The following is a 16,690-nucleotide window of genomic DNA, read 5'->3' on the forward strand; positions in this document are numbered from 1 at the left end:
TTTGTGGGTGATATTGCAGCTCAGTTCCATTGAAGTCAATGGAGCATAGTTGTAATACCGCACACAACCTGAGAACAAGAGTGGCACTGTTGTTTTTTTTCGAGCAACCATGTGTTTCTAATCCTGAATAACCCCAATAGGTGTAAACATTCCGTGTACGGCCTCAATAAATGTATAAGAGTATATAACACCTCTTGTTGTGACATCATCAGACGCTGGACAGGATTGTGGGGGCGAGGGACACCTGGCTGGCCAATCTGATGTTATAGGAGGAGTTGGCAAAGTATTTCTGTAGGACAGAGCCGGCGGGCGACGAGTATCCCAGATACAGGACTCCTCTGGAATTAGGCTGCAAGAGAAAGGAGAACACGTCAGGGCGACACCGGTACAGAATCACCCCGAACTCTGCTACATCTACTGCAGCCGATACCAGCGACAGCCTGATGATACAACATAGGGGGATGATCCTGACCTGTCTATGGGATCCAGATCACCAGGATGTGACAGGCGGAGGATGGGGCATCGGAGGCTGGAAATGGAGGTTCTGCACTGACTGTAGAATCTGTAACCCTGCCCGGTGCTGCTCATAGACCGGGGAGAAGCTTCCGGGGAGGAGAAGTCTAAGGGATCCTTTTCTTGCCTGTCGTATGAACAGACAGATATCTATTAGATCTGTATCCGCCTATGGATCTGATCATAATACAGATATATTGTATGCTATCCAGTCACCCAGCTTTCCACTGACTCTGAAAGGCCTGTAAATATTTTCTGATATGCAGAGCTACATCCCTGTCTCTCCTGGATAGGGGGCGCTGCAGCCTCAAGGGGTTATCTAGCGCTACAAAAACATGGCCACTTTCCCCCTACTGTTGTCTCCAGTTTGGGTGGGGTTTTGAAACTCCGTTCCATTGAAGTAAATGGAGCTTAATTGCAAACCGCACCTGAACTGGAGACAACAGTAGGGGAAAAAGTGGCCATGTTTTTGAAGCGCTGGATAACCCCTTTCAGCTTTGTGGCCCTCGTGAGTGTAGAGGGCATGCAGCTCAATATTTGACCACTAGATGTCCCTGTTGGTGTTCATAAAACCTCTTCTGCTCATCTCTTATATATATATATATATATATATATATACCTGAGACTATCTGCATTGGCTGCAATTACAATAGGGGACGCAGAGGTAGCCGCCACACCCAGGTGCTCCAGTACCTGAGGAACCTCAAAGTCTCTGCACATAGGAAGACGGTTTTGGGGACGAATCTAAAGAACACACTAGAGGGACATCAGGTATCACCACCACAACCCAATGTCCACCATAGAAAAGTGAGGTCTTACCCCTGCGGATCGGATGGGCCCACGGTAATTCTTGCGCCTCTGGTGTCCATTTCGATCTTTCCCATTTCTTTGCTCTGTGCTCAGAACATCTGCCGGATATAAGAAGGCTCAGTGCCATTAACAGTCACCAGGGGGCACTCATCTTCCTGTTTTGTTTTTTTTTCTATACCATTTCACAATCCATAGTGTGAGAAACAAAGTAAAATATCCTAGGAGGTGAACAATGTCACCCCCCTTTTTCAGTGCTAAAGCATCTGAAGCAATAACTCTGGATAAAGAGGAGAGACAGTCAGCAGTTGGGGGAGGGTTGCTGCTAAAGAAACTAATGGGGCTCAATGCCTCCATGTTTCTATAGAATTCGGGCCTTGTTGTAAATTTTGTTCCGTCACCTGAAGAGGGCGCTGATTTTGCAGTCTGAGATCTTGTCTGGCGACACAAGTTGTTTCCATCACTTCCCAACTTCCCAAGGTGGTCGGGGTTAAAGTCAGGGTGGGTGGGAGATGCCGTACTCTGTGTCCATGGGCTCGATGTGGCCGGAAGGACCATCGGTTGGATCTTCTCTCTACAGAATACAAGAGACATATGAATAAACCGTCTCCGTATCAGTCACATGAGTCTGTAAGACTCACAGAGGACTCTACCTTCTCAGTAGGCGCGGTTCTCTCTCCAGTTTACCATAGGCAGGTGGAGACTTGGGCGACTGGCTTCTCCTGTCCATGGAGGCCTCTTCGTCCCTAGACTCGTGTATTAAATATGGGGAGGAGGTTTTGGGTTCAGATTTAAACATCTCGTATCTTTCTAATGATTTTCTTCTTTTCTCTCTTAAAGGAGTGAACCAGGCCACGGCCTAAAAAGCACAAAGTCACAAAAGAAAATATAAGTTATAAATCTATGTTTCCAGCTTCTCACCACCCAGGACCAGGCCTCCTCCAGCCACATTAAGGATAATAACATGATGGGCTGCAGATACAGCTTATAAGGGGGGCACCTGGGGCCTCTGCCACCTTCAGGACCTGGAGTAGACGATAAGGGCTGTGTCCCAAGGATGGGATGGTGGTTCACACAAACTTTTTTGAAAAATATCTTCCTAACAGTAGTCTTGCCCTGGTACCTGTGAGGGTCCAGTAGACCATGATAGGTGGAGGGTCCTTTATAGGTTTTAGAGCTTCAGCTCAGCTCTTTACCAATGAGTTTGGTGGACCTTGATTCTACTGGGTCTGTACTGGAGTGGAAAAAGTTCTTCCTTCTCTATTTGGATTTACTGATGTGTAATATCTTACTTGTCCATTTCGGTTACACAGTATGGTTGTGCACTTTGGTTCCATCACAAACTTGCTCTGGTCTTTCCAAAGAAAATCAGTGGGAGGATTATGAGGGACGCCAACCGAAGATGCCCAAACCTGGAAACAATATGGAGAAAATGATGTCACGTCATGGCAGTGATACCTTATAGGACTGACTGTATTATTTCTAGAGTTATTCTTTTATAATGATGAAGGAAACTTCTACCTGGGCCAACTAAACTTCAGGGTAGGAGCGATAAATATAAAAAAGAGGCCTCCACCACCTGAGTGCTGGTTCACACCACCAAACCACGAGGGACAAGAGGACCACAGGCTGGTTCTGGAGGACAGAAGTGAACTATGATCCTCGGGCAAGAAGATCCTTTATTGTTTGTGTCGAAATGTTGTCACTGGCCATAGGGTGGGAAATGAGACTACCGGTGTTGGGTCCTACATATAAAGTATGGTGGTTGTTTCTATGACTTTTCAACGTATTGGATCGTCATGCAAACCTCCCCACAATAAATTGTACAGAGGCCTTGTCTCAAAACTGTGATGTAGATGAGGTCTAAGAGAAGAAGATGTGTCACTAATCGTAGATAAACTTGTACGAATTGCAACCTAATCTTCTTGGATGTCACTAGGGGCCCTATACTACTCATCATTACGATACCATAACCCATCCTTAAGATTTGTCTTGTGTACAATTCAACCTGACCATTAAAAAATCCTTCAATAACTCACAAGCCCCCTTCCACTTTGCTTACAGTAACTTCACGGCTGGCCATGACTCTAGATTTTGGTGGAAAGCGGTAGATGGATACAGGATGTCCACGAATGTTCTGCTGTAGAAGGTAACCTCCAATGTCTTCTTCTTTATCAAGGGATCGGTTTGCAATTCTCACAAAGTCGCCCCCAGGATGTACTTCTGTGATTTCCAGGTCTCCAAGGGCACTGAAGAGGTCAAAAACATATGAGAGAACTAACTCTCCCTGTGTAGGTCGGCCTCAAAGCCTGGAACATGTAGATCTCCTGTATAGTCACATCATCATACACGTAATACCATGCATCAGGACCCAGCGAATTTACACCTTTATGTACCCCTGCACGTCACCTACAATGGGTCAGCCATGTCATTAATGACCATACAGGTGACCTTCTAGGAGGTCACTGCACAGAGGTGGAAAGACCTCATTGACTTTACCGAGTGATCACGTCATGTGCCGATGTTTAGCATTATAATTGCTTAGTGTACATTGAATTATTGAGTACGTCTGGTTTACGTAACTTCACTCTCAGCACATCCTGACTCACAACACGTCTGAGAAGAGCAAAAATATGTAATGCCTGAGGCTACTGGAGACAAAAATATAAATTTTTTGCACAAATTCAGGCATATTCCAGACAGCAACCAAAACAGAATACTAAGGAGCCTATTCCTTATACAGTTGAGTTATCTTGATTTTTTTTTTTTTTTTTGCATATTTTTGCTTCAGTTGTGTGGGGCCCTGACCAGTGTTGGTTGACACCACCACCATTTCCTCTAAGAAGAGGTTGAGTGCTCATTCAACCCCTTTTTACCTTGATGGTCCAACCCTTGCGAAACATCTTATTCCTTGTATGCTTCTATGTTTTGGAGAGAGGTGACCTGTGTAGGTCCTTACATCCCAATGGGAAAGGGTATGGACAAGACCTTGACTTAGGCTAATGTTTCTCAACAAGTACCAGCTTAAAGAAATTGCACCATAGTCTCCACCTCGTAGTTTCACCAATGGGCACCATAGCTCTATTTTGCAAGTCTCTTTCGCATCCGAGTTCTTGCAAATTTTGCAAATCCCAACTCAGACAGTCCTGCTCTATAAAGGAAGTTAGGGCAACAGAGGACTATGGTAAACCAAGGGCCATCAACTAAACGGAGACCAGGTATCAGCATATATGAGTATTCGTAAATGGTTGAACCCATTTTTTTTTCTGGAAGGGAAGGTTCTACCAAATTTCATTCCACCAGGACGTCGACACGGGTTGTTGGTGGGATCTTCTAACCAAGACATGTAAAGATTAAGTTTTGGTGGGCTTATGTAACCTTCAGGAAATGGTTGTACACTTGGATATGAGCAGACCACTTGTGCTACCATAGAGATATCACGTATAGCTGCTATGGGGTCCATGCAGAGGAGCTACAGTCACCAAAAAAATTAACCAAAAATGGACAAGGGGTGAACTAGTTCTGGGCCCACCTGTTGAGCTGGTAAGAGGGGACGTCATGTCCCACATACGGAATGGGACCTATTTTTAATGTCATAGAGCTCCTCTTCTCTACTACTAAGCTTAACTCTATTGACATTGACCTCACTGTAGATACCTCCAAAGAGGTGTGCAATAAAGAACTGACCTGGATACAGCTGCCTTGGTACCACTGCCAGACATGGGCGCAGTGTTGGAGACTACATGTGGGTACACGTTGCTTTCCATCATGGAATTTAAAGAGCTTTGTCTTTTGCTAAGATCTGAGGTGGTGGAGCTGAACAAAGGTGCAGTGTCCGGCCTCACCACTGGCTCGGCGGGGTGACCTTCATCTTCAGCAAAAAGTAGATCTAGAAGGAAGTTTGCAAACAAGGCAATGGTCAGTGTGGTTTCTGATAATCTGATCACCAGGTGGCGCTGTTGTATTGCTGCTCTATATCCACGACCTGCATCAGTGGGCCATGTGCTTAGGTGAAACAGGTCTCCAACCTATGGCTCTTTCTACACAACTACAGCTCCCAGCCTGTTAGAGAATTCTGGGAGTTAAAAATGTATTGATCAGACATATATATACATAATATTTTAGGTAAAGCCGTGCTGGAGATGTCTTCTATCCCATCACCGGCCATGCGTGGACACATGAAGTCTTACCAGGTTTTTCCTCTTTAGATGAATCGTTCCCATCGGAGGCGGCCGTGCTGCTGGCTGCTGTACTGGGGTCTGCAGGTAAGTCCGGCACAAGGTCATTGGTGTAATCTAGATGTGGGTGGAAGACGGGTGACTGGGAGGATTCCGAGAATAAATGTGCGGAGGGCGTCGGGGTGTGTGGAGGGTGCAGCGGGCTGCCGGTCATCCTGATGGAAGAAGAGAAGTTATCTACATCCCCCAATATGTCAACTCATAAGCTCATAGCTATTATCTATCTATCTATTATATATCTATCAATCAACCTCATATCTCTCTATTTAGTCATCTAGTACCATCCCTCCTCCAATCCTGGACCCTACCGCAGATGCCTCCATGGCCTCATAGTAGATGACCACACTGATCTCCTATAGGGGGCGCTTGGCTCTGAGCTGACTTACCGCTGTTCTTCTTCTTCCAACATGGATTTCAGAGCATCCAGTTCATTCCTTAAGGAGACATTGGTTTCTTGGAAAGTGGTAAGCTCTTTCATTTTGGCCAAGAGGAGATCCTGCAGCTCCTTGGGATGAAGAAGATATCAGAATGACTGATGGGACCAGGAATACACAGAAGAGACAGACGTCTTGATGAAACCAACAATGGACGTCCCCACTGGGAAGTCTACATCTAAATATCATAGCTAGAGAAATAGAGGATAGATAGATATGCAAAGAGGGGGTCCGCGGGAATTGCCAGATATCCCTCCAGGGGAGGGAAGCCTATTGCCAAGGGGTGCCTCCCAGTGGGGAGAACACCAAACCACCCTGATACGTAGTCCCTCAGGTCCTCACTCTGTTGCGAGCTTTGGGACCTAAATAGGGAAACACCAGGGTGGCCCCTGTAAGTCAAAGTCTAACTGTTGCGAGTGTAACGACATAAGACCAAGGGTTACCAAGGCTAGGCATCCATCCACAGACTGCTGTTTCGGGGTATTTGCCCCTCGTCAGTGTGGAGCAGGATTCTGGCTACTGGGGGCAATGAAAAATAGGCCAACAAAATAGTTAGATTGTTCATAGATAGATAAATAGGAGATAGATAGATAGATAATAGATAGATAGATAGATAGATAGATAGGAGATAGATAGATAGATATATAGATAGATAGGAGATAGATAGATAGATAGATAGATAGATAGATAGATAGATAGATAGATAGGAGATAGATAGATAGGAGATAGATAGAGAGATAGATAGATAGATAGGAGATAGATAGATAGATAGATAGATAGATAGATAGATAGAGAATAGGAGATAGAGAGATAGATAGATAGATAGATAGGAGATAGATAGATAGATAGATAGAGAATAGGAGATAGATAGATAGAGAGATAGATAGGAGATAGATAGGAGATAGATAGATAGATAGATAGATAATAGATAGGAGATAGATAGATAGATAGGAGATAGATAGATAGATAGATAGATAGATAGGAGATAGATAGATAGATAGATAGATAGGAGATAGATAGATAGATAGATAGGAGATAGATAGATAATAGATAGATAGATAGATAGATAGGAGATAGATAGGAGATAGATAGATAGATAGATAGATAGGAGATAGATAGATAGATAGATAGATAGATAGGAGATAGATAGATAGATAGATAGATAGGAGATAGATAGATAGATAGATAGGAGATAGATAGATAGATAGATAGGAGATAGATAGATAGATAGATAGGAGATAGATAGGTGATAGATAGATAGGAGATAGATAGATAGATAGATAGATAGATAGATAGGAGATAGATAGATAGATAGATAGATAGATAGATAGATAGATAGATAGGAGATAGATAGATAGGAGATAGATAGGAGATAGATAGATAGATAGGAGATAGATAGATAGGAGATAGATAGGAGATAGATAGATAGATAGATAGATAGATAGATAGATAGGAGATAGATAGATAGATAGGAGATAGATAGGTGATAGATAGATAGATAGATAGATAGATAGATAGATAGATAGATAGGAGATAGATAGTAGATAGATAGATAGGAGATAGATAGATAGGAGATAGATAGGAGATAGATAGATAGGAGATAGATAGGAGATAGATAGATAGATAGATAGATAGATAGATAGATAGATAGATAGATAGGAGATAGATAGATAGATAGATAGATAGATAGGAGATAGATAGGAGATAGATAGATAGGAGATAGATAGGAGATAGATAGATAGGAGATAGATAGGAGATAGATAGATAGATAGATAGATAGATAGATAGATAGATAGGAGATAGATAGACTAATTCTTTATTTAGTATAACATAATATTCTCGGTCCCCTCCTTGGATCCCCCCTCCCCCCCCCTTATTGCCGCTGATTGTAATGATCCTCCGCACTCAAGGACTTTTCCTTCTAGTAATAAGACGTCTAATTTAATCGGAGACAATTTCTTTTTCAGCTCTGCTGCGCGGAGGACGCAGCGTCATGTGACCTCGGTCATTACCTGGATCGGCTCCAGAATGCTCTATTATTTTTTTTCCTCTTGACGCAAACAATTAGGGGTCGGCTGAATGAGGGCGGATTACTGGCGGGCGATGGCTGATTTACTGCCTAACTAGCGGCCAATTATCTCCCAGCCTGCGCCCGCACCATCATTACCTACAAATCACCGGGCCAGTGCTCTCTGTTATATCCCATCTGCTGCTCTCTGTTATCAGCCATTCTATTCCCGAACCAGGAAGCTCTGGATGAGCAGCCATCCTTCTCTGGGGATAGACTTGTTGAGGGGAATTTTCGCAATTATTTGTCATTAAATATTTTGGCCAAAATGCAAAGAAATGTCCTGGCATCCCCCAGTTTTTCCTATTGCAGAAGGGGCAGGAAACAGGGGGTGACGGGCTGTGAATGGCGCCATTGTGGGCCGCGCTCTAGGGACACACAATTGCCCATGTTATAGGATGTAATGGGGAATAAAAGGCGATTTCCATCTGCAGCTCTCATTATAGAGAGCGACCTGACTGACCTCCAGCCGGGCCTCCAGGGCCTCAATGTGCTGCCGGCCCCTCACGTGTTCGGCCTCCATCTTCTCCATTAACATCCTGTTGTTGGATTCTTCAGAGAAGAGCTGTTCATGGGGACAAACAAATAAAGATGAGTGAAAACAAACTATTGTTCTCTGGTATCAGCCGGCTGCAGTGTCCTTCAGTGCTCCCCCCTGCCCCCCATAGTCACTACCTCTCTATGTATACAGGGAAGACTGACATCAGCCGCTCCTCTCATATCGCTCCTGTACTATTATAAGCTGTCGCCGTCATCCATCGCTAAGGATCACTTTTTGGTACGTTGCCCCTTTAAAACAGAACACTAGACCCTCCGACTCCTCATCATGTGCTGGAAGAAATTTTTTTTTAATATGTTTTGGCCCCGAATCCAGAGCTGTATACAGGCGGACGTCATATCCAGAGCGCTCAGCCAGATCCTCAGTCCCCGGTTTACACGAAGATCCAGGCGTCTCTCCAAGATACAAGAGAAACAGTACCACTTAAAGGGGAACTCCAGTAAATTATTTTTCTCTTTTGTCTATTTTTTTCAATTTTTATCTTTTCTCTTTCAAATCCACTGGTGTCAGAAAGTTATATACATTTCTATTTTACTTCTGTTTAAAAATCTCCAGTCTTTCAGTACTTATCAGCTGCTGCATGTCCTGCAGGAAGTGGTGTATTCTTTCCAGTCTGCTGCCACCTCTGTCCATGTCAGGAACTGTCCAGAGCAGCAGCAAATCCCCATAGAAAACCTCTCCTGCTGAGGACAGTTCCTGACATGGACAGAGGTGGCAGCAGAGAGCGCTGTGTCACCCCAGAGACAATACACCACTTCCTGCAGGACGTACAGCAGCTGATAAGTACTGGAAGACTAGAGATTTTTTTAATAGAAGTAAATTACAAATCTATATAACTTTCTGACACCAGTTGATTTGAAATAATAATATTTTTTTGTGAACTACCCCTTTAAATCAGCCCCCTAACTGCAGTGCAGCAGCATAAGGACATTGCATTAGCAGCAGCACCACTACACCGCTAATGCAGATGACAATGACACTGCTACATCCCAAGGGCATGACAATGGAGCTGCATCATGGCTACACTATGTCTGCTACCAATGTATCCCCGCAGCCTATCAGGAGTCTGGGACAGCTGGGTAACCCTTTAGTTGCCTTACATTGTTTTATCTGTTCCTGGGAAAGCTGAACAATTCTGAACAGACTATGTATTTCCCCATTTTCTAATTCTTCTCATCCCCCCCCCTTCCCGATTTTGTCCGTTCCGTCGCTCACCACTCCATTTGCTCGTCCTGTCTCCGCACACCTGCGCCTTTCCAATTAATCTACTCTAATAAATACTGGGGGGGGGGGCATTATAAAGTGTGTTTCCCCCCCACCCCTCGTAGAAGAAGACCCAGGTGTTCAGTTTATGTCGCTAAAAGAGAGAGAACTCAGGATTCGGCCTCATCTATTCAATCCGGAATGGAGGGGGGGAGGGACTGTGCCAAAAGTGTCAGCTGCGGACGACGAGACGGTTAGCGGCAAACAAGGCTGAGAGGTTCTTGTCGAGGCGCACTTCAGATGCGGTAATGAGGCCTCGGTATGCTTCATCGTGTTCCTTCCAGACGTCAATGAGTAACCAGGGGCCTGATGACCGGCCATCTATATGAACCGACACACAATGGCAATTATCCCCCCAAGGAACCCCACAGGCCTATAATCTGTTACCTTATTACCGAGAAAAGACCCAAAACACTAATATTTACATACAAATTGATACTCATGTAGATATTACCATATTGTGCTCATTACTGACCCCTAGAGTACAGAAAGGGAATAACACCTTCACCTAACAAGAGGCCTATTGTTATAGTAAAGAGCAAAGGAGAGTGTGGGGGGGGGGGTCAGAGGTCATCACTAAAAAGAAGGACAATTGTTCCAGAGTAAGAACCTTTAATCAGAAACTGTTGTGAAATCTCATCAAAGTGGCAGGAGGAAATAATAGCTCCAGTCACAGGTAGCCGAGCCAGGAGGGAATGGATTCCAGGTTTGGTTTCGGTTCAGAGATCAGAGAACGTCCAGATGGTTATTGGTTTATAGGTTTCCCCAGAAGTTTTCTATTAAAGGTTAAATATAATATCACAGAGAATTCATCAGGGCTGAAAATGCAATTTATACAATTAACCTGATGTCCTCAAGTCTAATGATCTCTTCTCCCAACTACTATAGTATAATACTGCCCCCTATATACAGGAATATAACTAATATATGTCCCATTCTGTGAGAGCAGCAATGGTAAGTGTAATACCATGTCCATACTTGTGTCGTTTGGGGGCAGCCTTCCCCGCCGGTGGTGCTGGCTGGGTTTTGGTGGGGCTTTTTAGGTCTGGTCCTGTGACATTGGGGTTGCAGGGCCGTTCCATGGCCTCCCTTCCCTGCACGTGCACGCTTTGCGGGGTTGGCGGTCGCTGACTGACACGGTGTGGAGTTAGCGTAGGGACCCATGTGTATCAGATACCTGCACGAGGTACACGGGGCAATATGGCTTGATCAATTCATATACAGACACTCTGGTGTTGATTTTTAATATAGGCCTAGCGGCATTAGTGTCAGCCATAGATGGGATGTGCAGCGGTTCCATTCTCTCCAGTTCGTATAGAACTACTATAATACTGCTCCTATATACAGGAATATAAATACTATAATACTGCTCCTATATACAGGAATATAAATACTATAATACTGCTCCTATATACAGGAATATAACTACTATAATACTGCCCCCTATATACAGGAATATAACTACTATAATACTGCTCCTATATACAGGAATATAACTACTATAATACTGCCCCTATATACAGGAATATAACTACTATAATATTGCTCCTATATACAGGAATATAACTACTATAATACTGCTCCTATATACAGGAATATAAATACTATAATACTGCTCCTATATACAGGAATATAACTACTATAATACTGCCCCCTATATACAGGAATATAACTACTATAATACTGCTCCTATATACAGGAATATAACTACTATAATACTGCTCCTATATACAAGAATATAACTACTATAATACTGCTCCTATATACAGGAATATAAATACTATAATACTGCTCCTATATACAGGAATATAACTACTATAATACTGCCCCCTATATACAGGAATATAACTACTATAATACTGCTCCTATATACAGGAATATAACTACTATAATACTGCTCCTATATACAGGAATATAACTACTATAATACTGCTCCTATATACAGGATTATTACTACTATAATACTGCTCCTATATACAGGAATATAACTACTATAATACTGCTCCTATATACAGGATTATTACTACTATAATACTGCTCCTATATACAAGAATATAACTACTATAATACTGCCCCCTATATACAGGAATATAACTACTATAATACTGCTCCTATACAGGAATATAACTACTATAATAATGCTCCTATATACAGGAATATAACTACTATAATACTGCTCCTATATACAGGAATATAACTACTATAATACTGCCCCCTATATACAGGAATATAACTACTATAATACTGCTCCTATATACAGGAATATAACTACTATAATACTGCTCCTATATACAGGAATATAACTACTATAATACTGCCCCCTATATACAGGAATATACTACTATAATACTGCTCCTATATACAGGAATATAACTACTATAATACTGCTCCCATATACAGGAATATAACTACTATAATACTGCCCCTATATACAAAAATATAACTACTATAATACTGCCCCTATATACAAGAATATAACTACTATAATACTGCTCCTATATACAATAATATAACTACTATAATACTGCCCCTATATACAGGAATATAACTACATTGGTGACTCTCCCCTCCCCCTCCGCAGCAGCAGTACCAGATACTACAGTACATGACGCAGGGAACTTCTGTAAGAATCTCAGCTAGAAGCTTATACTCCCGGCTGCTCCATCTCACCCATCCAGCTCTGCTACATCTGTAACCCCCCTTACTATGTAGCATCTGCAGTATAGGCTGGCTCTGTGCTCCTTGAATGAGGAGTGAGTGGGGCGGCAGAGACCCCCGGTGACCCCTCTCCTTTTATGTGACTGACATGATTGCTGATGATTTCCATGTAAGTGAAGGCTACACCATCCGGCTCTCCCGTCTATTATAAGGAAGTATAATCAGACATTATAATCAGTGGGGGGCGCCGGCCGCTTCTATCTGATTGCCCCTCATTTCAGTCTCACCGCAATTAGCTGTGGGTGTGGGGGGGTCTGTAAACCCTTATGGGGAGAGATGGGGACGGGAACACAACGGCCCCAGTGTATGGGATGTTATAGACTGTTATAGCAGCGTTTAGTGCTCCAGAGCTGTAAGGTCACATGATATCCATCCTCTCAACAGGGGGAGAACTATAGGAGGTACAGAGGGCGGTATGTTGGATATGACTCCAGATAAGCTCCGCCCTGTATGTTGGATATGACTCCAGATAAGCTCCGCCCTGTATGTTGGATATGACCCCAGATAAGCTACACCCATATGACACTAGATAAGCTTCGCCCTGTATGTTGGATATGACCCCAGATAAGCTCCACCCATATGACACTAGATAAGCTCCGCCCTGTATGTTGGATATGACCCCAGATAAGCTCCGCCCTGTATGTTGGATATGACCCCAGATAAGCTCCGCCCTGTATGTTGGATATGACCCCAGATAAGCTCCGCCCTGTATGTTGGATATGGCCCCAGATAAGCTCTGCCCTGTATGTTGGATATGACCCCAGTTAAGCCCCGCCCTGTATGTTTGATGTGACCCCAGAAAAGCTCCGCCCTGAATATGTGATGTGACCCCAGATAAGTTCTGTATGATAAGTTCTGATGTGACCCCAGATAAGTTCTGTATATATGAAATGACCCCAGATAAGCTCCGCCCTGAGGATCTAATGTGACCCCTGATAAGCTCCACCAAGCGGATCTGATGTGACCCCAAATAAGCTCCGCCCTGTATATCTGATGTGACCCCCAGATAAGCTCCGCCCTGTATATCTGATGTGACCCCAGATAAGCTCCACCCTGTATATCTGATATGACCCCAGATAAGCTCCACCCTGTATATCTGATGTGACCCCAGATAAGCTCTGCCTTGTATATCTGATGTGACCCCAGATAAGCTCTGCCTTGTATATCTGATGTGACCCCAGATAAGCTCTGCCTTGTATATCTGATGTGACCCCAGATAAGCTCCGCCCTGTATATCTGATATGACCTCAGATAAGTTCTGTCCTGAATATTTGATATGTCCCCAGATAAGCTCCGTCCTGTATATCTGATATGTCCCTAGATAAGCTCCGCCCTGTATATCTGCTATGATCGCAGATAAGTTCTGGCCTGAATACCCTACATAATCTCCCTCCAGTATGCTGTAGAAAGCCGGGACTCTGTATCCTATGATAATGGATGATGGAGGGTCTCTAGATCCCTCACAGGCCCCCCCCCCCCCAGCTCGGGGACCATCCTCAGCCATTTGGGTTGTCACCAAGCTTATTTAGGAACATAAAAAGTAGGGGGACGGTTTATACTCTGCAAAGAAAGATGGCTGCTATATCCAGGGAGGGCTGAGTATACGGCCATTACTATGCAGAGCACATGGAGACACCACGCTGCGCCGCTGATCACACAACGTGCGGCCACAAGTCCCTATGTTATTCCCTCCATTAATATTTACTTACATAATCCGACTATGTACACGGCCTGAGGTGCAGCGTAATGGGACCATTCCCCTAATGGCTTCTCAGGATGCACAGGACCAGCAGACAACGCCGATAATATTATATTAGCCGAGCCCGAGAACGGACTATTTACATGGTTTATCTCACTTTTAACCCTTTAAGGACCAGATTAATTCATGTTAAGTTCATGTTCACACATCTATTTACTGGCTGTTTTTTTTTTTTTGTAGCCAGCCAATAAACTGGTGCCAGAAAGTGCCAGAGATTTGTAATTTACTTCCATTAAAAAATCTCCAGTCTTCCAGTACTTATCAGCTGCTGTATGTCCTGCAGGAAGTGGTGTATTCTTCTCAATCTGATACAGTGCTCTCTGCTGCCACCTCTGTCCATGTCAGGAACTGTTCAGAGCAGCAGCAAATCCCCATAGAAAACCTCTCCTGCTATGGACAGAGGTGGCAGCAGAGAGCACTGTGTCAGACTGGAGAGAATAAATCACTTTCTGCAGGACATACAGCAGCTGATAAGGACTGGAAGACTAGAGATTTTTTAATAGAAGTAAATTACAAGTAAAAAAATAAATTGCCAGAGTTCCCCTTTAAGACAAATTTTCCAGTTTCTGCCTTTGTTTTTGTTTTTTTTCTCAGCAGTTTCTTAGTTGCATCAGGTAGTGGGTGACGGCCATTCTGGCTGCCGGAGTTGTTGTCATCCACCCTTCCTGGTGGTAGGTAGCAGGTTGTTGGTGCTGATGGGGATAAGAGGCGGCCAGATAGCTCTCTGCCTCTTATCTGGGCAGACAATGGGATGGGGTCCTTCTCCTGTCAGGTGTCTGACGCCACCAGGATTCTTATAATTCCTGCCCGGCCATATCTGGATAGAAGGAGCTAATCTAGGCGCCGCGCTAAGGACCCACGGAACGTTATCTGGGGCCGCACATTCCTTGTAAGTAACAGCTCGGTGCCAGGATCTCCAGGCTGGAAGGAGCCACAGCCCGATATGCCGCCACCTACCTGACATCTAAAGCCCCAGAGCCCCCCGATTGGGGAAGTTCATTCCGTTAACGCTGTATTTTAACGGATTAGGACATGGTCATGTGACAGTTCATAGCAGGAATCTTCCCCAGTATCCAACCCCCCAGTAGATAGTGTCCCCCAGGGTAGGCATCTCCCCTAGTGTCCCCCATGGTAGGCATCTCCCCTAGTGTCCCCCATGGTAAACATCTCCCCTAGTGTCCCCCATGGTAGGCATCTCCCCTAGTGTCCCCCATGGTAGGCATCTCCCCTAGTGTCCCCCATGGTAGGCATCTCCCCTAGTGTCTCCCATTGTAGTCATCTCCCCTAGTGTCCCCCATCGTAGGCACCTCCCCTAGTGTCCTCCATGGTAGGCATCTCCCCTAGTGTCCCCCATGGCAGGCATCTCCCCTAGTGTCCTCCATGGTAGTCATCTCCCCTAGTGTCCTCCATGGTAGGCATCTCCCCTAGTGTCCTCCATGGTAGGCATCTCCCCTAGTGTCCCTCATGGTAGGCATCTCCCCTAGTGTCCTCCATGGTAGGCATCTCCCCTAGTGTCCCCCATGGTCGGCATCTCCCCTAGTTTCCCCATGGTAGACATCTCCCCTAGTGTCCCCCATGGTAGGCATCTCCCCTAGTGTCCCCCATGGTAGGCATCTCCCCTAGTGTCCCCCATGGTAGGCATCTCCCCTAGTGTCCTCCATGGTAGACATCTCCCCTAGTGTCGCCCATGGTAAACATCTCCCCTAGTGTCCCCCATGGTAGGCATCTCCCCTAGTGTCCCCCATGGTAGGCATCTCCCCTAGTGTCCCCATGGTAGGCATCTCCCCTAGTGTCCCCCATGGTAGGCATCTCCCCTAGTGTCCCCCATGGTAGGCATCTCCCCTAGTGTCCCCCATGGTAGGCATCTCCCCTAGTGTCCCCCATGGTAGGCATCTCCCCTAGTGTCCTCCATGGTAGACATCTCCCCTAGTGTCGCCCATGGTAAACATCTCCCCTAGTGTCCCCCATGGTAGGTATCTCCCCTAGTGTCCCCCATCATAGTCATCTCCCCTAGTGTCCTCCATGGTAGACATCTCCCCTAGTGTCCTCCATGGTAGACATCTCCCCTAGTGTCCCCCATGGTAGGCATCTCCCCTAGTGTCCCTCATGGTAGGCATCTCCCCTAGTGTCCTCCATGGTAAACATCTCCCCTAGTGTCCTCCATGGTAGGCATCTCCCCTAGTGTCCCCCATGGTAAACATCTCCCCTAGTGTCCTCCATGGTAGGCATCTCCCCTAGTATTCTACCCCCCAGACATAGTGTCCCCCATGGTAGGTATCTCCTTTGGTACTATGATGAAAGCTCCAGAGCTGCATTCACAATTCTGCTGTT

General features: G+C 44.9%; 1 protein-coding gene across 1 annotated transcript in view; it reads right to left on the reverse strand.

Annotated features, from left to right (window-relative positions):
• Nucleotides 1–62: 62 nt before the first annotated feature.
• The window catches only part of LMNTD1 (lamin tail domain containing 1), a 58,863-nt gene continuing 42,235 nt past the window's right edge, over nt 63–16,690 (reverse strand). The window contains exons 8-17 of the mRNA XM_069966492.1: nt 8,524–8,625; nt 5,945–6,063; nt 5,511–5,713; nt 5,008–5,209; nt 3,383–3,569; nt 2,613–2,732; nt 1,974–2,179; nt 1,722–1,894; nt 1,333–1,421; nt 63–349 (exon numbers count right to left, since the gene is read on the reverse strand). Of these exons, the coding sequence (XP_069822593.1) occupies nt 209–349; nt 1,333–1,421; nt 1,722–1,894; nt 1,974–2,179; nt 2,613–2,732; nt 3,383–3,569; nt 5,008–5,209; nt 5,511–5,713; nt 5,945–6,063; nt 8,524–8,625 (1,542 nt within the window). The 3' untranslated portion in view covers nt 63–208. The remainder of the gene's footprint in view (nt 350–1,332; nt 1,422–1,721; nt 1,895–1,973; nt 2,180–2,612; nt 2,733–3,382; nt 3,570–5,007; nt 5,210–5,510; nt 5,714–5,944; nt 6,064–8,523; nt 8,626–16,690) is intronic.

Source organism: Dendropsophus ebraccatus, chromosome 1 (genome assembly GCF_027789765.1).
Source record: "Dendropsophus ebraccatus isolate aDenEbr1 chromosome 1, aDenEbr1.pat, whole genome shotgun sequence".
NCBI classification, from domain to species: Eukaryota; Metazoa; Chordata; class Amphibia; order Anura; family Hylidae; genus Dendropsophus; species Dendropsophus ebraccatus.